The sequence below is a fragment of the Mauremys mutica genome, chromosome 8, assembly GCF_020497125.1.
Source record: "Mauremys mutica isolate MM-2020 ecotype Southern chromosome 8, ASM2049712v1, whole genome shotgun sequence".
In the NCBI taxonomy this organism is placed as follows: domain Eukaryota; kingdom Metazoa; phylum Chordata; order Testudines; family Geoemydidae; genus Mauremys; species Mauremys mutica.
In genome coordinates this window covers 66,672,714-66,696,041 of record NC_059079.1, presented here as the reverse complement: position 1 = coordinate 66,696,041, position 23,328 = coordinate 66,672,714, and the positions used below count along the sequence as shown (strand labels likewise).

At 48.4% G+C, this 23,328-nt stretch overlaps 1 protein-coding gene across 1 annotated transcript in view; it reads left to right on the top strand.

Moving 5' to 3' along the window:
* NOTCH2 (notch receptor 2) overlaps positions 1-23,328 on the top strand; it is a 159,674-nt gene that overhangs the window by 66,209 nt on the left and 70,137 nt on the right. Inside the window, exons 7-11 of the mRNA XM_045026116.1 lie at positions 562-717; positions 4,206-4,394; positions 6,530-6,643; positions 8,665-8,778; positions 22,538-22,771. Of these exons, the coding sequence (XP_044882051.1) occupies positions 562-717; positions 4,206-4,394; positions 6,530-6,643; positions 8,665-8,778; positions 22,538-22,771 (807 nt within the window). The remainder of the gene's footprint in view (positions 1-561; positions 718-4,205; positions 4,395-6,529; positions 6,644-8,664; positions 8,779-22,537; positions 22,772-23,328) is intronic.

The following is a 23,328-nucleotide window of genomic DNA, read 5'->3' as shown; positions in this document are numbered from 1 at the left end:
TGCACTTGTCCTTGTTGAACCTCATCATATTTCTTTTGGCCCAATCCTCTAATTTGTCTAGGTCCCTCTGTATCCTATCCCTACCCTCCAGCGTATCAACCACTCCTCCCAGTTTAGTGTCATCTGCAAACTTGCTAAGGGTGCAGTCCACACCATCCTCCAGATCGTTAATGAAGATATTGAATAAAACCGGCCCCAGCACCGACCCTTGGGGCACTCCACTTGATACCGGCTGCCAACTAGACATGGAACCATTGATCACTAGCTGATGCTTTAAACACTAAACCATTATAGCATACGAGGAGTACTGACAAACACTTTGAAATTACAATAGTATGACATGGCATTGGATAATGCTGTACAGTACATGGTCAGATTCCAGTGGCAAATGTCTGCAGGTGACATCTTCTTCTGTCATGGTTCCAGTCGCCTCTTGGAATGGGAAATGGGGCCTAGATTAAAAAAATCAGTGTGGAGAATGCTAAATGAGTGGTGCAACTCGATGAACAGATTTTATTCTTCTCAATGAACTGCTTAGTGTGACCTCCTTTGCTTCTGTAGGTCTTCTGTGCCACTTGGATGATGCATGTGTTAGTAACCCATGCCTGATGGGAGCTCTATGTGATACCAATCCTCTGAATGGACACTACATCTGCACCTGTCCTCAAGGCTATAAAGGAGCAGACTGTACTGATGATGTGGATGAGTGTGCTATGGGTAAGTTCCCATCTACTATTTGTGCATTTGCTAATAGGTAGGTGTGTGGATGTTCTACTTGAGAAACTGATGGAGGGAGGAATAGGAACAGCTTGTGGAAGTATGTGACCTATGTGAGGATACAAAGGCCCAGGATACAGTCTTGCATTGTTCCATCAACAATTTTAAGACTTGTGTCGTGCTTCTGATCCTCAGAGCACTTTACAAACACTATAACCTTTCCTCAACTCTGAAAGGTAGGCTAGAATGACCACTTCTCTAAGGGAAGCTGAAATAGAGATTAAATGACTGTCTGTCACTGAGGATCAGAACTCAGAGGTACCAGACTTTGAGATCCATCTAGTCAGAAGCCGGTCTCTGAAAGTGGGTAGTATTGGCTGCTTCAGGGAAAGGTGCAAGAAGCCCTGCGTAGTCAGTTATGGGATACTTGCCCCCATGGAAGTTTCTAATTAATCCCCAATACTTAAAGGTTGAAGCAAGAGAGCTTGCATTACTTCCATAACTCTTCATACTTACTGCTATAACTCTGGATATTCATGTCATCCATATAATATTGCTAATCCTTATTAAACCTGATAAGCTTATGGCCTCAATTACATCTTGTGGAAATGAGTTCCATGGGCTAATTATGTTACAGTAACTCCCCCACTTAACGTCCTCTCGCTTAACATTGTTTCGATCTTACGTCCCTGCTCAATTACAGAACATGCTCCATTTAAAGTTGTGCAATGCTTCGCTATAACCTCGTTGGGCTGCCTGCTTTGTCCACAGCTGGCAACCCCCCATCAGCTCCCCTAAGCCCTCCCGCCCGCTGGCAGACCCCGTGGATCAGTGCCTTCTCCTTCCCCCCCCTGCCTCCTGCCCACAGCAATCAGCTGGCTTGCGGCGTTCAGGAGGGGGGGGGATGAGTGAGGACTTGGCGTGCAGGCTCCCTCTCCCTCCCCTGTCTCCCAAATGCCGCAAACCACCTGATTGCCACGGGCAGGAGGCAGGGGAGGGAGTGGGAGCCTGCGTGCCAAGTCCTCGCTCCTCCCCCCTCCCTCCTGCCCCTTGAACGTCGCAAGCCAGCCAGTGGTGTGTAGTGGGCCCAGTCCTATTCAACATATTCCTAAATGATCTGGAAAAAGGACTAAATAGTGAGGTGGCAAAATTTGCAGATGATACAAAATTGTTCAAGACAGTTAAGTCCCAGGCAGACTGCGAAGAACTACAAAAGGATCTCTGAAAACTGGGTGAGTAAGCACAAAATGGCAGATGAAATGATCATATTGCCTCTATATAAATCCATGGTATGCCCACATTTTGAATACTGCGTGCAGATGTGGTCGCTCCATCTCAAAAAAGAAATACTGGAATTGGAAAAGGTTCAGAAAAGGGCAACAAAAATTATTAGGGGTATGGAACAGCTGCCATATGAGGAGAGATTAAAAAGACAGGGACTTTTCAGCTTGGAAAAGAGACGACTAAGGGGGGATATGGTAGAGGTCTAAAAAATCGTGATTGGTGTGGAGAAAGTAAATAAGTAAGTGTTATTTACTCCTCCTCATAACACAAGAACTAGGGGTCACCAAATTAAATTAATAAGCAGCAAGTTTAAAACAAACAAAAGGAAGTACTTTTTCACACAAACCAGTCAACCTGTGGAATTCCTTGCCAGAGGATGTTGTGAAGGCCAAGACTATAACAGGGTTCAAAAAAGAACTAGATAAATTAATGGAGGATAGGTCCATCAATGGCTATTAACCAGGATGGACACAGATGGTGCCCCTAGCCTCTGTTTGCTGGAATCTGGGAATGGGTGACGGGATGGATTATTTGGTGATTACCTGTTTTGTTCATTCCCTCTGGGGCACCTGGCATTGGCCACTGTCGGAAGACAAAATACTGTACTGAGGTAGATGGACCTTTGGTCTGACCCAGTGTGGCCATTTTTATGTTCTTACTGGCAATTGCAACTTCTCCCAATATAGTGTAATCTGCAGTCTTTATAGTGTGGTTGCTGCCTCTCCAGTTCATTCCTGGCGCTTCAGATGCCAGTGGACTGTTTGTGATAACATTCTCATTTTGCTGCTGGGAGAAATAAGGAAAGGCAGTGATCCAGTTACCTCTTCCCCAGCAGCAACTGCTCCCTGGGATTAAGTTCATTTACCGGGCAGGAGAAGTAAAATGGATTGCTCATTGGCTCACTCACCCAGCATGGGACCAAGATGTGTAGTGTTTGGTCTTTCCAAAATGGACCCCAATGTTGGGTCTACATGCCAATGAAGTCATCAGCCACTGAGTCTGCACCAGGACATGGAGGGATGGACTAGATAACAGAAGCAGCTTTTCCATTGCAATTCCCAACGTTCAGAAGAATGACCCTGGCAAAGGCCCACTTGCTCCTGGTGGCTCTTGGTCACTTGGGATTATAAATTATGTTGATGCTTGGGGTGCTTAGATCACTTAGTGCTCTCTCATGAACCGCTTTTCTCTTTGCTACTGGTACTTTTTTTAAAATCTCAGACATCTGATTCTCCATCCAGTTCAGGTCGTAGCTGTTGCACTTTAGGGTCATTGTATCTGTTTTCTTATCAAACAGATATAACCTTTCCATTTATACGCGATCCTGTTTTTCCCTGTTTTGTTTGTTTTGGACCACCAAATCTATTTTGAGAATAATGCCTCAGAGTTTTTATATGGCAGCTGTTTCTGTCTTTCATGTGGTAGAGGTTGATGATGTCACATCAAACAGCAAGGAAGCAGCTAGATTGTTTAATTACATTTCCAGACTTCTTACCATTTGGGTTTAGAAGTTGCAATTTTTGCAAAACTAATCTTTTGGGGCTTGTCTAACACATTTTCAACTTGACACTGAGATTTCTGTGTGTGCCCACTGCCCACTGTACCACTTGAAGCCAGTCACTAACCAGCATACCTGGTGCTGGTGTCTTCTGGAGAGGGCCACTCCTTGAATGAGTTTTACTCCTCTACCCCACCTTAGACAAGAATGCTGTGTGAAGCTCCTCTAGGAGAAGGCCCTACAGGCTAGTCTGACTGAGATTGGTAGTAAATGCCTGGCTGTCACTTGGGCTCAGGAGCATCCTGAAGGCCTCAGCCCTGAAGTGGGTGGGCAAGTTGAATAGGTGATTTGGATATGAGGCCTTCAAAAAGGCTTGAGTGCCCTCATCCCTGGTTGGGTGTCTCTGTCAATGCCATCTTCAGCTCCGTGGGAGTGAGGAGAGGAGCAGTGGTACAGGCCAGAATGCTCTTCTTGATCCATTGATAAGGCTTGGGCATTTATCTTTCTGTCTGCAAGCAGGTGGCCATTGAATCTTTCCTCAGGTATAGAAAAGACAGCAGGCACCTCACAGTAGAAAGAAGAGTCCTTTCTGCCCTATGCTCCTTGTCAGGAGGGAATGGCACGAGAAGGGCCTGACTGGAGATGGTGCTGAGACTATCATGACCAGAAAAGCAGATTCTGATATATAAATGTGTGTCTCTTGCAGCAAACAGCAACCCATGTGAGCATGCTGGGAAATGTGTGAATACAGAAGGCTCCTTCCACTGTGAATGTCTGAAGGGGTACACAGGGCCTCGCTGTGAACTGGACATTAATGAATGTCTTTCTGAACCATGTCAGAATGATGCCACTTGCCTGGATAAAATTGGAGGGTTCACATGTCTCTGCATGCCAGGTAAGGGGACACTTTCCAAGCTGGGATGGGCTTCTAGCAAAGATAAAAAGCTCAGAAAGTGTGAGGAAGGGAAGGATTGTCCACTGTGCCAGAGACCGGTGTGATGGGAGTGCCCAAGAGTTGTGCTGATAGAGGTCTCTGGAGATCATTTGCTATGGGCAGATGGATTGTGAAGGCTTGCTGGTGTGTGAGGGGAGGAGAAAGCAGGCAATAGGGGTGGTGTGAAGAAGGAAGAAAAACTAGTCTGTAATGTGTTAGTGAGCAAGACCTGCTTGTTAAATTAAATACAAGCACACAAATTGGTTACTGCTTAACCCTCTTTGTATCTTAACTTTTGGTTTTGGATCATTTCCAGGGCTTTGTCAAGTCTAGGTTTTCAATGTCGCAAGTGATGCAGTTCCCAGTAGATAGGGAAGCTATTCTATAGCCCAGGGGTGGGCAAACTTTTTGGCCCGAGGGCCACATCTGGGTATGGAAATGGTATGGTGGGCCATGAATGCTCACAAAATTGGGGGTTGGGGTGAGGGCTCTGGCTGGGGGTGTGGGCTCTGGAGTGGGGCCAGAAATTAGGACATCAGGGTGCGGGAGGGGGCTTCGGGCTGGGGCAGGGGATTGAGGCGTGGGGGGGTGGGGGCTCTGGGGTGGGCTGGGGATAAGGGGTTGGGGTGCAAGAGGGTGCTCCTGGCTGGGACCGAGGGGTTCGGTGGGTGGGAGGGGGATCAGGGCTCGGATAGGGAGTTGGGGTGCAGGAAGAGGTCGGGTCCAGGCGACTCTGTGCGCTGCCCTCTCTGCAGGTGCTGCCCAAGCAGCTCCCATTGGCTGCGGTTCCCAGCCAATGGGAGCTCAGGGGCAGCACTTGGGGTGAGGGCAGCATGCAGAGCCCCCTGGCTGCCCCTACGCATAGGAGCCGGAGAGGGGACATGTCGCTGCTTCTGGGAGCCATGGCACACACAGAGTGGGGCAAGCCTCCAACCCCACTCCCTGGCGGGAATTCGAGGGCCGGATTAAAACATCTGAAGGGCCAGATGTGGCCTCAGGCTGTAGCTTGTCCACTCCTGCTATAGACTGATAGATCTCACTATTAAAAATATTTTCTGACATGTTTGAAATCTTTACTCTATAGCGGTTACCACATCAAGTACACCAATGCTCTGTCTAATCTATTAACTTCCCTCTAGCAGTGACTAATACCCAGTGCTTCAGGGAAAGGGGGGGGAAAACAGCATGCCCTTGGCCAATTGTGCAGTGTTATGCAAATACAGAGGAATCATTCCTTCCTGACTCCACTCGATGATGAGCTGACACGATGAAGCATAAAGTGAATTTACCCAGTCTTAGTAAGTCTAGCAACAAATGAAGGCATTGCACCATGCTTTCCAAAATCCACATACAGTATTTTGACCCTGCCCTCCTGTGGGAGAGAATTTCAGAGTGACTACCTGCTGAGTTAGAGTTTTTTCTTTTGTTTGTAAATTATCTCCTTTTATTGTCAGTGACTACTTATGTTCTTGCACTGGTACCCATCATCAGTGTATTTGGTCCCCTCCCAAATCATTAAAGACATAATTGTCTCTTTCTCTTTTCAGCATGCACAAGAAAATGGTACATTTCAATTCAGATTTCTGTTTTTAATGTGACATTGGGAGATCATGCATGCAGCTCTGAAAATGTAATGTTCAAGTTAACAATGAGGAGTCTAGTGGCACCTTAAAGACTAACAGATTTATTTGGGCATAAGCTTTCATGGGTAAAAAAACCCACTTCTTCAGATGCATGGAGTGAAAATTACAGATGCAGACATAAATATACTGACACATGAAGAGAAGGGAGTTATGTGTCAGTATATTTATGCCTGCATCTGTAATTTTCACTCCATGCATCTGAAGAAGTGTGTTCATTTTTTGTGGATACAGACTTACACGGCTACCCCTCTGATAATGTTCAAGTTGAAAACTCCACTGTAACACTTGTATTTATGCCTTTAAAATGTGGTCTCTTTATAAAAAAATGTCAATACAAACTGGAATTTCTGTTTCAGTTAAATCTAGCTTTGATTTTCAGTCCTGGAATAAGGTGTAGCCAACACCCTGGGCACTTTCTAAAGCCTTTCTGCCATTCCTTGTTATCCTTTCCAGGGTTTAAAGGTATGCACTGTGAACTGGAGATTAACGAATGCCAGAGTAATCCCTGTGTGAACAATGGAGAATGTCTGGATAAAGTCAATCGCTTCCAGTGTGTCTGCCCACCTGGTAAGTGTTCCTCTCCAGCACCACTTCTCTTCTCCCTACAAAGGACACAACAGACTGTTGGAGTGGAGCAAAAGCAAACCTGCTCAGGATGTGCCTTCCCTGCAGAGTGCTCATGCCCAAATTAGAATTCATTTAAAGGAGAACAGAAATGATTAGCTGTAATACTTGCTAAATAAGTTTCATATGCAACTATCCTGATGCAACATTAACACTGTGCGTTTAACTGGACAAATGTTAAGACTGAACACGTAGTTTTACACAGTGGCTGGCAGCTATGACTTCACTTGTTAAAGAATGTCATGGTGAATTACAGACCAACGTCTGTAGAGATTATTTTTTAAATCTATTTTAATTTGAGCCAGTTTTCATCCTCCACATAATTTTTTTGGCTTCCTCAAGGTTTTAGGTGAAAGCCTTTCCTCAGCAACGCAACTTGGTTAAGTCGCTAGCACAGTGCAGGGAGTCGGCATTCTTCTCTGCAGAAAGGGGCTGCTGCTAATCCAAGGTCCACCCTTTGCTTTTTTCTTGTTGCTCCATGCCAGCCCTATTCTGACATGTCTGCACTGCAAATGAAGATGTATTGCTTTGCAAGTGACAGTATGACTACAATACAGATAGGCAAGCCCATGCTTGCTTTAATCTAGCTTGGGTGGATAACAATAGCAGTAAGAACAGGAGTACTTGTGGCACCTTAAAGACTAACAAATTTATTTTAGCATGAGCTTTCGTGATGTGGAGGCATTGCCTATGGCATAGGCCAGCAACCCAAATACATACCCAGAGTCTCAGATGAGCTGAGACTGGGCCAGCTAACCTGTGCCAACATGTCCTCATTGCCATTGTTACCTGTGCCAGTCAGATGAACATTGCAAGCATACCTTGACTTGCAGTGTGGCATACCCTGAGCATCACAGAGATTGTTCCTGCCCTTTTGACCTAGAAGACGGAAGCTACCTCTTGGCAGGGTGATTTGCTGGACCAGGAACCAACTAATCCAGGGAGGGTGCAGGCTAATGATGAAACCTGGTTTGGATCTACCACACTATATGTGGGCAATTTTAAAGATTTGCTAAGAATTAATCCTGAGCAATACATCTGCCAAAGTCTGCCTACTCTTTGATGCAATTGACGCTCTGTTCAGAGGTTTAATGGGGAGAAAAGTGGAGGTACTCTGAAGTTCCATTCAAGTCCAAGCTTGTTCATTTCAAAATGAGATGCTTCAGAGATCATGTTTAGGCATTGAAGGATTTGATTTTTGTTGGTAAATGTAGGTAAACATTGATTTCATGGACAAAAATATTTCCATTGATGATGATCAAAATTCACAGATAAGCAGCATTTTCTTATATTGCCTGAAAACTTCTTAGAATCTTTTTTAAGGATATTTACTTTGTATATTTTGACATGTGATGTTGACAATGTTTTAATGTTTCTAAAGCTTTACCTTTTTGACTCTCAATGACTACTTTCACTAAATAATTGTCTGACACACACACCCCAATTTCCTGCAACTTTGAAAATTTATATCCATAAAAATAGAAAAAATGCTTAAAAATGAACATCAATATTATCTGTTGACATTATAAAAAAAATTGAATTCTTCCAAGCCTAATCATAATGATTGTCCCTCTTACCTTGAGTGATTTTAGGCAAGTAGCTAACAATGTTTACATTGAAAGTGTCATTAGGATCCAGAGTTAACGATCTGTTGCAGTTAATGAGAAGAGTTCACACTTCTCCAGAATCAGTTTCAGGCTGTCTGCAGACTGTGGCAGGCAGCCAGTATTCATTTCTTTGTTAACATTCAACACTCTTCTTAACCATAAAATCTGAAGATCAAACAAATAAGAGCTTAAATTATGGAGCCAAGATGGCAGTCACAAGGAGAAAAACTGGCTGCTTGAAAAGCTGCAAATTGGCCAGTTCAACAGCTGAGCCTGTTTGAGGAGCCGGAAGGGACAGGGGATGGATATGCCTACTCTGAATAGTTTCAGGATTCTCACTTTCTTCTTGCCTTTCAGGTTTCACTGGAGCTGTGTGCCAGATCGACATTGATGATTGCTCCAGCACACCTTGTCTAAATGGAGCCAAGTGCATTGATTATCCAAATGGCTATGAATGCCAGTGTGCCACAGGTTAGCCTTGTCACATCTTCTCACATTCAGTGCAATGGCTATAGCCCCTTGAATAGAAACTAGTATGTGCAGCCTATGTAGTGAGCAGAGGTAGGCAGCGAAGCATTGGGTCTGTGCTGTCTCTGAAAGTCTTTTTTCCAGGAATCTTTGCTGCCTACCTCTCTGCAGAAGAGGGCAGCACTGAGTATCTCTTAGGGACAGAAGCCCCATGGTTTGTGACACCAAAGGATTCACAGTTGCCCGGAAGGAAGTCTAGCTCCACTCTTTCAGTGTCATCACTTTTCCCCTGCAAAGAGTCCCTATTTACTGGTGTTTTTCCATTCTGGGATTCCCCAGCATGGAATGCTTTCTTTGGGACTTCAGGATGGGCCAAAGTGAAAACTGGCAGCCTGAGACCAAGAGAGATGGGTAGAGCAATGCTAGACTGTATTGCTTCCTGCTTGTTGCTTCCAAACTACTTAATATAACTGTGTGGAATGGGCTATGAGGATCTAAGTGCAATAAGTGTACATGGTGCCTTAAAAGTTGAACACCCAGCAAAAGTGGTACACAGTTAGTGGCCACCTGCCAAAAAGTCTGATTTAAGTGATTTGCCCAGGGTCACGTAGGAACTCCATGGCAGAGCCAAGAATAAAACAGAGCTGTCTAAGACCAGCCTTAACTCTTCAGCTCTGAGCAGAAACTGCTGGGTGAGGCTTAGTTTAGGACTGGGTCAATTAGACACTCATTCTGGGGTGAGCTTGGCCACTTATTTCCATAGGTGTTGAACAAGTTGCCTATCCCGTGCCTCAGTTTCCCACTTTGTAACATCTGATGGTATTAACCCACATCACTAGGGGCTCTTGAGGCTCTAGAAACTCTGTGGTATGAGAAAGAGGCAGGATTAGCCCCTGTAGCTGCTACTGTCTCAGAGAGGCACTCTTAGTCTGGATGGATTCATGTGAGGTTTGGCTTATTGTCAGTGAATCCAGTCAAAGAGTCACATTCTATTTAAAAAGCGTCTAAGGCAACATAAGTTGTTTAGCAGCAATAACTTACTCTGCTCTGTACAGATTCCAGAGAGATACACTTGCCCCGAGATGTCCTAAAAATACCAGAGAACTGAACCCCTAACTTTAGATCAGACTTAAATAAAACATTCCTTCCTTTGTTTGGTCCTGATTTTATGTTGGGCAAGTCCTCTTCCCTAAAGAAAGGAAGTGGCAGAGGGTTCCAGGAATAGTCTAATAATGCTACACAGGGAATGAGTAGGCACTAAGCTCTTTGGGGCAGGAGCCTTGTGTGTTTTTACAGCACCTAACACGTTGGCTCTATTAGACACAACAGAATTTACCAAAATGGCATTTGGCTTTATGGGGACAGATTCACAACAGTTTCAGAAAAGGAAGACTATGCAAGAGACAGCAGAACAGTCCTCAAAGAGTGGAACAAATTATTAAGGGTTGTGATAAATTTATCATCGCATGAAGTCCTTATATCAAGACTAGCTGTTATTCTAAAAGACTTGCTCTGGTTCAGCCACAAGTTATTGGACTTGATGTGGGAATTGCTGGGTGAAATTGCATTGCTTGTTACATAGGAATTCAGGGCAAATGATCATGAAAAGTCATTCTGGCCTTAAGATCTATGAATCCAACACAAGCCAATGGCTGACTGGGAAGCATCTCTCTTTGTTCTTCTTCGAGTGATTGCTCCTATGCATTCCAGTTAGGTGTGCGTGCCGCGCGTGCATGGCATCTCGGAACTTTTTTACCCTAGCAACTCTGGCGGGCCGGCTGGGCGCCCCCTGGAGTGGCGCCGCTATAGCGCAGGATATATACCCCAGCCGGCCCGTCCGCTCCTCAGTTCCTTCTTTCCGCCCGTGACGGCCGTTGGAACAGTGGAGCACAGCTCAGCTGACCTCCACTTCCCTAGCTACTCGTAGTTTTCTCTCGTTCTGTTTATAGTTGTAGTTAACTCTGTTTGTTTGTTTGTAGAATAGTATAGTGTATTTATTTTACAGGGGTTGGGGTTTATCCCCTTCCCCTCACCCGGGGCCGGGTCCGATGCCCGGTCCACAGGGTTTTCTAATGCTCTAATGCCACAAGCCGCTGCCGACAAGAGATCTTCTCCTAAGTGCCTCGAGGGATCTTACCTCACAGATAAGTGCCGCATTTGTGAGGCCCTTAATCAGTGAACAAAGGGGAGCGGGGCTTTCGTTTTAAACAGCTCCTGCGGGAGGCAGCTCTTGCTCCTCCGCTCTCGGCGCCGAGCGCTAGTTAGTTTTCACGGCGCGCTCCCTCGGCACCGGACCGCCGGTGCCGCCAAGGCCTCCTGGCACCACCGTCGCTGACTCCGACGTACCCTCGGCATGGACCTCTCTCCTGGAGGATGAAGAGTTACTCCGGCCAGGCAAGAGCCATCGAGTCCGGTGCTGGAAAGCTCCCCGGTATGGACCGTGGTCGAGCTCGCTATGAAGCTGCGTCCGAGCCGCCTGCTCCGCAGCCGAGCGCTATGCTCCGTCGGATCGCCCGGAACCGATGTCGGCCGCGGCACCGACAATATCCGCACCGTTAACTCCGGCCAGGCAAGAGCCGTCGAGTCAGGTGCCGGAAAGCTCCCCGGTACGCACCGTGGTCGAGCTCGCCCGGAAGCTGCGTCCGAGCCGCCTGCTCCGCAGTCGAGCGCGATGTTCAGTCGGATCGCCCGGCACCGATGTCTGCCACGGCACCGACAGTATCCACACCGTTAGCTCCGGCCAGGCAAGAGCCGTCGAGTCCGGTGCTGGTAAGCTCCCCGGTACGGACCGTGGTCGAGCTCGCTAGGAAGCTGCGTCCGAGCCGCCTGCTCCGCAGCCGAGTGCTATGTTCAGTGGGACCGCCTGGCACCGATGTCTGCCGCGGCACCGTCAATGTCCGCACCATTAACTCCGGCCAGGCAAGAGCGAAGCTGCGTCCGAGCCGCTTGCTCCGCAGCCGAGCGCTATGCTCCGTCGGATCGCCTGGCACCGATGTCTACCGCGGCACCGACAATGCCCGCACCATTAACTCCGGCCAGGCAAAAGCCGTCGAGTCTGGTGCTGGAACACTCCCCGGTATGGACCGTGGTCGAGCTCACTATGAAGCTGCATCCGGGGTGCCAGCTATGGTCGAGCTCACTATTCCCTCCACGCCGGAGACAGTGTCCACGGCGAGGGGGCTGATTGCAACGACAGCATCTACGCTGCCTCAACCCCCGGCACCGCCGGTGGGGGTTACATAGTCGATGGGCAAGCCTGCCTTGATCAGACCACCCTACCTCGGCACCGCACAGCGGCACCGTTCAGGGTCGCGGTTCCGCAGATGTTCTCGGTCCCGTCACCGATCTAGGTCTCGGCGCCGTTCTCCCTGTTGGTACCAGTAGTGCTCGCGGCACCGGTCAGCATCCCGTTCGCCGGTCCGGGACACTCAGCTCCGATCAAGCCTCAGGCACCGCCCTCGGTCGACCGCCCGGCACAGCTTCGGTGGCAGGTCCCGTTCTCGGTACCGGTCTGTCTACCGGTACCGATCCCCAGTGCCGCATCGAGCGACGTCAGTTACAGACGGAGACTCTACCAAGAGCTTTCAGCTCCTCCAGGGCCATCCAGCCACGCATCAGTGTCGTCCCGTGGACAGTGTAGCACTCTGTTTTCCGATGTGCCCTCCAGAGTCTTCGAGGAGACCTATCAGTGGTCATTCTGGACGCCGTGGGTGTACTACCACGCCAGAGGCGTACCGGTGATCCCATCTCGCTCCGTTCCCTCTGAGCTCTGGGTGCCAGAGGTGACAATTAGTCGTCCCCGTCCGACCGGTACAGAGCAACCCCCGGTTCGGCACCGGGCTCCCAGATCCCACCGGATCAGGAGGTCGTCCAGGAGCTCGAGCCCACACAGGACCCGCTTGTCCCGGGCCTTTCTTCTTCCTCCTCCCCAGATGAGGCGGGGGCAGGAACATACCCCTCCGGCCCTCCTCTAATCGAAATGCGACCAGCCCCTAAATCCAAAGAGGCTGGGCGTGTGGTATTACTGGGCCATAAGATGTACCCGGAGGGGGCCCTGCAACTTCGTGTAGCGAACCAGCAAGCCCTGCTTATCCGCTACTGTGGGTGGCAGTGGGCAAATTTACAGAGTCGGTTCTTCGGAACTCCCGTCAAGAGTTCGATGCCCTCCTGCAGCAAAGGACGGAGCTGGAGAGAGCTTCCCTCCAGGCCTCGTTGGACGCAGCTGACTCCGCTGCCATGACTCTGGCCTCGGGTGTTGCCACGCGGCGCGTTTCAGGACTCCAGTTATCAAGCCTTCCCTCGCAGCTGCGGCACGCTATACAGATCTTGCCCTTCAGTGGCACAGGCCTGTTCTCTGACAACACTGGCCCTAGGCTGCAGAACCTAAAGGGCAGCAGGGTCACTTTGCTCTCTCTCTCTCTCGGCATGCACACGCCGGTAATTCAGCGCCGACGCTTCCGTCCCCAACCTCCGCTCTTACCCTGCGCCTTGACAAGGTCAGGACATGGCCAGCGGGCGTGGCTTACACGGTCGTGGCCATCAATCCGCACCCCAAAGGAGCCAGAATTAGGGTCCTTCTGACCACCAATGGGGCAAAAGCCTACCCATCCTCGCCCCTCCTAAGGACCCCTCTCACGAGCGATTCCTCTGGCAAGAGGTGCGGACGCTCCTCCTCATCGGAGCTATACAGGCGGTACCTAAGGGTGAAACCTATTCCCCTAAGCGAAGGGAGGTCTCAGACCTATCCTAGGCCTGCAAGAACTCAACAAGTCACGATGCAGATGAGTTCCGCATGGTACCCAGGGCGACCGTCATCCCATCCTGGGATCCCGGAGACTGGTACGCCGCCCTCGATATGAAGGGCGCGTGTTTTTCACGTTGCCATTTCTCTTCCACACAGAAGGTACCCTCGGTTTGGGGCCTACCATCATTATTCCCAGTATACGGCCCTCCCGGTTGGCCTCTGTACAGCCCAGGGGTATTCAAGGTGCATGGCTGTAATCGCCGCCTTTCTTCGCCACCGTCTGATACACGTTCTCCGTGTCTAGACGAGTGGCTCATTCGAAGAACCCCCGGGCCCAAAGTACCAGTCATGTGGGCATCGACACGAACCTTTTCCTGTGTCTAGGCCTGATGATCAATAGTAAAATCCACTCTGATTCCCATATAGGGAAGGGAATTCATTGGGGCCGTCCTGGACTCCAGACTCGCCAGAGCCTGCTTTCCTCAGCCTTGGTTTCAGGCGAGGGTAACAATTGTACAAGGTCTACGGACCTTCCCGCCAACTTGGGCTCGCTCTTGCCTCGGTTTCCTGAGTCACATGGCTGTCTACACGTTTGCAACTAAACATACCAGGCTTTGCCTCTGTTCACTTCAATCGTGGCTCACCTGGGGGTGCCACCCGGGCAGAGATGGCATACTCGTGGTCGTCTCGTTTCCACCGAGCAGCCTAGGCTCCCTCGACCGGGAGTCGGCATCCTCCCCGGTGTATCCGGGGATGCTGTTTCACTCACCCCTCGGGGTCCCTCGTGACAGACAGCCCATCTCTCGGCTGGGTGCGCACCTGGTGTAGTTTCGCACTCACGGCCTTCGGTCAGCGCAAGAGCTGGCCTTACACATCAATGTCCGAGAGCTGAGAGCAGTCTGCCTTGTGTACCAGGCGATTCAGCTGGCGGATCGTCTCAGCAGATCCTTCCTGTCTCACAAGTGGTGGTTTCCTCCCGTCTTTATCTATTCCGTTTTCCAGAAGTGGGTCTTCCCCCGCATAGCCCTCCTCGCTTTCGCGAGAACGGAAAGAGGGAGAGAAATTCTCCTCGTTCCAAGGCCTCTCCCCAGGCTCGGTCTTGGAGGATTTTCCTGAGGCCATGGATCAGCCATCTGCCGTACGCTGTCCACTGTCCCCGCTGGTTCACAAGGTCTTGCTCAAACTCCGCAGGGACAGAGCGCTCCTGATCGGGTTCGCTCCAGTGTAACCTGGGCAGCACTGGCACACCATGTTGCTACACCTCTCGGTAGCAACCCTCTTGGCACAGACCCCATGACGTGGAATCACGACAACCTTCACCACCCGGTCTTGTAATCCCTGCACCTCACAGCAGGACTCCTGTGTGGCTAAACCGATCCGAGTTACGTTGTTCAGCCTCGGTTCTACGGGATTCTCCGGGGTGGTAGAAAATTCGTCCATTCGATTAAAGTATCTGGCCGAGTGGAAGCGTTTCTCATGCTGCTCCGAAACGCGCAATGTTTCTCCCGCCGAGATCCCGCTCCATTCCATCTGGTTCCTCAGGGCTTGGAGCGTTTATACACCCCCCCCCCAGTGGGGCCCCGCCATAAACCTGGCTCTTCAATCTGGTTCTATCCAGTTTTATGACTGCCCTATTCGAGCCAATGTCAACATGCTCATTGATATAACTGTCCTGCAAGGCAGTTTCCTGTAGTCTTTCCTGCGGCCACACGAGTCTCCGAGCTTCAGACTCTCACAATAGGCCCAAGGGATACTGTGTTCCTCAAGGACAAGGGCAGTTATTACCACGTCCGACCTGCCTCCCCAAGGAGGTGTCGGCCTTTTATATCCACCAGGATATCTTCCTTCCGGTCTTATTTCCGAAGCCACTCTCTGTGCAAGGAGAGCAACGGTTGCCCTCCTTCGACATCTGCAGGGCGTCCGCAATCTATATCTAGCGGACAGAGCCCTCTCGTAACGCCCCCAAAACCTTCATCGTACCGGCATACCGGACGAAGGGCATACCTGTCTCCTCCTAGAGGATTTCATCTTCAATGACGTTGTGCATCTGCACCTCTTCTGTTTCGGCCCATGTGCCATAGAGCCACCTTGCTGCACATTCCGCCAGGGCTCACGCTTCTCAGCTGCCTTCCTGGCTCGCATTTCCTTTCGGGGGATGTGTTGTATACCTACCTGGTCCTCGGTCCACACCTTTGCCTCATTGGTCCCGGAGTCCAGAGCTGTTGCAGCCTCTGGCTTAGCGGTTGCGTTCTGCAACATCTAACTCCGACCCCACCGCCTACGTAAGGCTTGGGAATCACCTAACTGGAATGCATAGGAGCAATCACTCGAAGAAGAAAAGACGGTTACTCACCGTAGTAACTGTTGTTCTTCGAGATGTGTTGCTCCTATCCATTCCAGACCCGCCCTCCTTCCCCACTGTCGGAGTAGCCGGCAAGAAGGAACTGAGGAGCGGACGGGCCGGCTGGGGTATATATCCTGCGCTATAGCGGCGCCACTCCAGGGGGCGCCCAGCCGGCCCGCCGGAGTTGCTAGGGTAAAAAAGTTCCGAGATGCCGTGCACGCGCGGTGCGCACACCTAACTGGAATGGATAGGAGCAACACATCTCGAAGAACAACAGTTACTACGGTGAGTAACCGTCTTTTCTCTAGGGGAAATGGTTCTGCAACATATGATATGACAAGATATCACACTGCAGACTATGCCATAGTTTTACTCCAAATTTTGTTCAGACATCAGTATCTCAAAAGAAGACAGAATTGCTATAGAACAACCGTTAGAAATAGGAGCTCTAGAGCTCGTGGTTCCTGGTAAAGAAAAAATCAGTTTTCTCTGTTTAATTAGTTTGAAAGGAGGATATGTCTTAGATACTATTCCTATAAAATGAACCTGGCACACATAGACCTTGTCATCCCAGTAAGAGAATGATGTATCAGGTTCCTGAGACTAGACTGTATCACTGCCTCCATAAATCTCTCTTATTCCATCTTTTGACTGTGTTAAGCATTTCTGTGAAAATTCTGGAAGTAGCATTTATTTTGTGTGTAATTCCAGGGATTAAGAAACCCTCTTTGAGACTCTAGTCAGAACATCGTGAATGGATATAGTGGCAACTTGTAAACAGTGTGTCTCTACGATGGTATGCATTTTTAAAGCAACCTGATTCCTCTTAATAGCTAATTCCCCAGGGAATGTGGTAGATACAAGAGGACAAGTTTCAGAATGGAATGGCTCTAGGCCACAGAAGAGGAGTTGTTACCACCAGGATTCTCCTTCTATTACTGATTGTGACAGAATAAATGTCACTAGGAAAAGGAAAAACCCAAACCCTTTCTCGACTTGGAAGCAGCTGTGGAAAGTCTGTGCCTAGCTCAAGCAGATTTTCATCATAGAATCATAGAATCATAGAATCTCAGGGTTGGAAGGGACCTCAGGAGGTCATCTAGTCCAACCCCCTGCTCAAAGCAGGACCAAACCCAACTAAATCATCCCAGCCAGGGCTTTGTCAAGCCTGACCTTAAAAACCTCTAAGGAAGGAGATTCTACTACCTCCCTAGGTAACCCATTCCAGTTCTTCACCACCCTACTAGTGAAAAAGTTTTTCCTAATATCCAACCTAAACCTCCCCCTCTGCAACTTGAGACCATTACTCCTTGTTCTGTCATCTTCTACCACTGAGAACAGTCTAGATCCATCCTCTTTGGAACCCCCTTTCAGGTAGTTGAAAGCAGCTATCAAATCCCCCCTCATTCTTCTCTTCTGCAGACTAAACAATCCCAGTTCCCTCAGCCTCTCCTCATAAGTCATGTGCTCCAGCCCCCTAATCATTTTTGTTGCCCTCCGCTGGACTCTCTCCAATTTATCCACATCCTTCTTGTAGTGTGGGGCGCAAAACTGGACACAGTACTCCAAATGAGGCCTCACCAGTGCTGAGTAGAGGGGGATGATCACATCCCTTGATCTGCTGGAAATGCCCCTACTTATACAACCCAAAATGCCATTAGCCTTCTTGGCAACAAGGGCACACTGTTGACTCATATTCAGCTTTTTGTCCACCGTAACCCCTAGGTCCTTTTCTGCAGAACTGCTACCCAGCCATTCGGTCCCTAGTCTGTAGCAGTGCATGGGATTCTTCCGTCCTAAGTGCAGGACTCTGCACTTGTCCTTGTTGAACCTCATCATATTTCTTTTGGCCCAATCCTCTAATTTGTCTAGGTCCCTCTGTATCCTATCCCTACCCTCCAGCGTATCAACCACTCCTCCCAGTTTAGTGTCATCTGCAAACTTGCTAAGGGTGCAGTCCACACCATCCTCCAGATCGTTAATGAAGATATTGAACAAAACCGGCCCCAGCACCGACCCTTGGGGCACTCCACTTGATACCGGCTGCCATCTAGACATGGAACCATTGATCACTACCCGTTGAGCCCGACCATCTAGCCAGTTTTCTATCCACCTTACCGTCCATTCATCCAGCCCAGACTTCTTTAACTTGCTGGCAAGAATACTGTGGGAGACTGTATCAAAAGCTTTGCTAAAATCCAGAAATAGTACATCCACTGCTTTCCCCTCATCCACAGAGCCGGTTATCTCGTCATAGAAGGCAATTAGGTTAGTCAGGCATGACTTGCCCTTGGTGAATCCATGCTGACTGTTCCTGATCACTTTCCCCTCCTTTAAGTGGTTCAGGATTGATTCCTTGAGGACCTGTTCCATGATTTTTCCAGGGACTGAGGTGAGACTGACTGGCCTGTAGTTCCCTGGATCTTCCTTCTTCCCTTTTTTAAAGATGGGCACTACATTAGCTTTTTTCCAGTCATCCGGGACCTCCCCCGATCGCCATGATTTTTCAAAGATAATGGCCAATGGCTCTGCAATCTCATCGGCCAACTCCTTTAGCACCCTCGGATGCAGCGCATCCGGCCCCATGGACTTGTGCTCGTCTAGCTTTCCTAAATAGCCCCGAACTACTTCTTTCTCCACAGAGAGCTGGTCACTTCCTCCCCATACCGTGCTGCAGAGTGCAGCTGTCTGGGAGCTGACCTTGTCTGTGAAGACAGAGGCAAAAAAAGCATTGAGTACACTAGCTTTCTCCACATCCTCTGTCACTAGGTTCCCTCCCTCATTCAGCAAGGGGCCCACACTTTCCTTGACTTTCTTCCTGTTGCTAACATACCTAAAGAAACCCTTCTTGTTACTCCTAACATCTCCGGCTAGCTGCAACTCCAAGTGTGATTTGGCCTTCCTGATTTCACACCTGCATGCCTGAACAATACTTTTATACTCCTCCCTGGTTATTTGTCCAATCTTCCACTTCTTGTAAGCTGTTCTTTTGTGTTTAAGACGAGCAAGGATTTCACTGTTAAGCCAAGCTGGTCGCCTGCCATATTTACTTCTCTTCCTACACATCGGGATGGTTTGTTCCTGCAACCTCAATAAGGTTTCTTTGAAATACAGCCAGCTTCCCTCGACTCCTTTCCCCGTCATGTTATTCTCCCAAGGGACCTTGCCCATCAGTTCCCTGAGGGAGTCAAAGTCTGCTTTTCTGAAGTCCAGGGTCTCTGTTCTACTGTTTTCCCTTTTTCCTTGTGTCAGGATCCTGAACTCGACCATCTCATGGTCACTGCCCCCCAGGTTCCCATCCACTATTGCTTCCTCTACTATTTCTTCCCTGTTTGTGAGCAGCAGGTCAAGAAGAGCTTTTCCCCTAGTTGGTTCCTCCAGCACTTGCACCAGGAAATTGTCCCCTACACTTTCCAGAAACTTCCTAGATTGTCTGTGAACTGCTGTATTGCTCTCCCAGCAGATATCGGGGTGATTAAAGTCACCCATGAGAACCAGGGCCTGTGATCTAGCAACTTCTGTTAGTTGCTGGAAGAAAGCCTCGTCCACCTCATCCCCCTGGTCCGGTGGTCTGTAGCAGACTCCCACCACGACATTACCCTTGTTGTTCATACTTCTAAATTTAATCCAGAGACACTCAGGTTTTTCTGCAGTTTCATACTGGAGCTCTGAGCAGTCATACTGCTCTCTTACGTACAACGCAACTCCCCCACCTTTTCTGCCCTGCCTGTCCTTCCTGAACAGTTTATATCCATCCATGACAGTACTCCAATCATGTGAGTTATCCCACCAAGTCTCTGTTATTCCAATTACATCATAATTCCCTGACTGTGCCAGGACTTCTAGTTCTCCCTGCTTGTTCCCCAGGCTTCTTGCATTAGTGTATAGGCATTTAAGATAACCCGCTGATTGTCCCGCTTTCTTGGTCTGAGACAGGAGTCCTCCCCTCTTGTAATCTCCTGCTTGTGCTTCCTCCCGGTATCCCACATCCCCACTTACCTCGGGGCTTTGGTCTCCTTCCCACGGTGAACCTAGTTTAAAGCCCTCCTCACTAGGTTAGCCAGCCTGCTTGCAAAGATGCTCTTCCCTCTCTTCGTGAGGTGGAGCCCGTCTCTGCCTAGCAATCCTTCTTCTTGGAAGACCATCCCATTGTCAAAGAATCCAAACCCTTCTCTCCGACACCATCTGCGTAGCCATTCGTTGATTTCCACGATTCGACGGTCTCTACCCTGGCCTTTTCCTGCCACAGGGAGGATAGACGAGAACACCACTTGCGCCTCAAACTCCTTTATCCTTCTTCCCAGAGCCACGTAGTCTGCAGTGATACGCTCAAGGTCATTCTTGGCAGTATCATTGGTGCCCACGTGGAGAAGCAGGAAGGGGTAGCGATCCGAGGGCTGGATGAGTCTCGGCAGTCTCTCCGTCACATCGTGAATCCTAGCCCCTGGCAAGCAGCACACCTCTCGGTTCTCCCGGTCAGGGCGGCAGATAGATGACTCAGTCCCCCTGAGGAGAGAGTCCCCGACCACCACCACCCTCCTCCTCCTCTTGGGAGTGGTGGTCGTGGAACCCCCATCCCTAGGAAGGTGCATCTCATGCCTTCCAATCAGTGGAGTCTCCTTCTGCTCTGTTCCCTCAGGTGCATCATCCACTCCACTCTCTGCACTAATACCTGTGGAGAGAACATGAAAACGGTTGCTCACCTGTATCTGTGTTTCTGGTACATGGGTGTTTCTGGTACTCTTTCCCCTTCTGGAAGTCACATGCCGCCACTTATCCTCGCTGGCCTTCTGTCCCCGCTGCGTAGCCTGCTCTGAATCTTCAGAACGTTGTGCCCGCTGCAGCTGATCCTGACGTCTATCCAGGAAATCCTCATTTTCTTTTATGGAATGCAGGGTTGTTATTCGTTTCTCCAGACCTTGAATCTTCTCCTCCAAGATGGAGATCAGCTTGCACTTGGTACAGACAAATTCGCTCCTATCCTGTGGAAGGAAGACGAACATGGCGCATCCTGTGCAGGTCACAACGGCGGATTGCTCAGCATCCATGGTCTCTTCCTTCTAAGAGCTCTCTCCAGGCGAACTCCCAGGCAAACTCCTTCTGTTTGCCTCTCTGCTGTTCGCTGCTCAGCTGACTGCCTTTTTATAACAGTCAGGCCCAGCTGGAACAAAGCACTCCCAGATCAAACTGGTCAAACAAGCAATCAAACAATCAAGCACACAGTCAAACTGCCCCCCCAACAGACACTCAGATACTCACCAGCGCAGTCCCCCTACTGCAGCACTTAGCGTACCTCTGCTCAGAGGGATCCCAGGCAAACTCCTTCTGTTTGCCTCTCTGCTGTTCGCTGCACCAGATCAGAGTGCTGGTGCACCAGCACCAGATCAGAGTGCTAACTAGATTGAGGACACACGAAAAGCAGGTGCTGATTTTGGGTACACAGGCTGGGGCCTGTTTCCCTACACAGACTTTTTGGATTTCCCAGAAAAGGAAAAAAGACTTGGGGCACACTAAACATGGGCAGCTTTGAGGAAATGGGACTGAAAGCAACTGTGAATGCCCATGCAGTTGAAATACTAGTGTCTGTTTAAAGAGCTGCTAAGTCTCTGGCTTCCTCTTTCCCTCCATTTCTGTGGTGGGGACACTGAGAGCGAGTGTCTTGCATGGCAACATACATTACAGATGGGGGAAAAAGATATTGTACCAGGACTACTCTGTTCTGCTCCCTGTGAAGGATCATGTTCTCCAGGGCTTTGTCTGCTGTAAATCCAAATGTCTCAAATTACAGGGCACCCATATTAGAATAGTGAATTAACAGGGCCTGAAAATGTACCTGGCAATTCTTAGACCTAGGACTACATCGTTCTAAGCCAGGTGCAAAATGCTTGTCCTGCCTCCTTCAGTTTAAAGGAATGGGTCAGTGGTGTATGACACTTCATAGTAATTAAGTTTAATAGCTGTAGTATTGTAATAATATTGTCAATCAGCTTTTTAATTAATAAATTTAAATATGGAGAACACTCTACTGCTGCAGAGACACAGGAGGTGCATGTCTGCAGCCTTTAGCAGACAGCAGTGTATCGCTTTACAGTTGGCTCATGGGTGGAGTGTTTAAAGGTTCTTGACAGTCATGAGGACTAAAAGATTTTTGAACTAAAGCTTACCTTTTCTGCAGACCTCCAGGAAAGCTTCAGTGGGAAAGTCAATTTTTTCAAGGCCTGTGCATCAATTCCTTGTATTGACAAAAGTTAAGTCCTCTGGGCTTCTGGATAGTGGAAATATCTAGTATTACTAATAGTCTAGTAAGAGAAGGGATTGTCTTCAGTTTGTTTCATATTGATGTCAATAAACAGTTCTGATAGTAATTTGAATATTTTCTTCCATAATTGCTCAGATTTGAATGCATTCTAGGTATCGGTCTCTGTTGCAAAGATTATCTATGCAGCTTTTTCTGTGGCACACTGTGCTTTGTATACCATACAGGGTCTGTTGGCTTCTCTGGGGTTGGGAGATGGGTTACAGGTTAGGTGCCCAAACAGTTCTGTATATTCTGAATACCATTTTGCTGGTTTGGTATGATGAACACTGTATTATTGTGTTTGATATTCAATGCAGAGGACATCATATAATATATCTCTAAGCCTCTTAATCACACTTCTTCATTTTTCTCTTAGGCTTTACTGGCACTTTGTGTGAAGAGAATATCAATAACTGTGACCCTGACCCTTGCCACCATGGTGAATGCCAGGATGGAATTGATTCGTACACCTGTGTCTGCAATTCTGGGTACATGGGTGCCATATGCAGTGAGCAGGTAGATGAATGCCAGAGTAACCCCTGCCTCAATGAAGGACGCTGCATTGATTTGGTGAATGGCTATCAGTGCAACTGTCTCCTGGGCACTTCAGGTACATAAAGCATAAGATGGCAGGGCAGACAAAAATCAAGACTTTAAAAAAAGTCACAATCTTACCAGAAATTATATTTTTTTATCTACATGTAGCTAGTTATTTACTTCCCTTTTTATAATCTTAAATTTCTAAAGTGGGTCTTTTGTACTTTAGTTAGATAATTGTTAACAGGAAGTATTAGTGTAAAATATGAAATTCTAAGAAATTTCCCACTTAAAATGCTCATCTGTGCTGCAAAGTGCAAGTCCAGGGCCTCATTAGCATCCTTACAGTGAGAACACAAACATAAAATTGATAAACAAATAGTGCATGCTGTGTTTGCAACCAGCACCACCTTCTAATGGATTGAACATCTGAGCCAAGGAAGCTACAAGGCTTCGGAAGTAGTTTTGAAAATTCCACACTTGGGTGTCTAAATATAAATTTAGGAGCCTAGCTATAATCTCATATTTTGGAAAAATTTCACCCATATGTAAAAGATCATTAACTTTGTTAATGTATGAAAGGCTAAACTCTTAACACTGAAATCAAAATTGTTTCAAAGTGGTAGACTT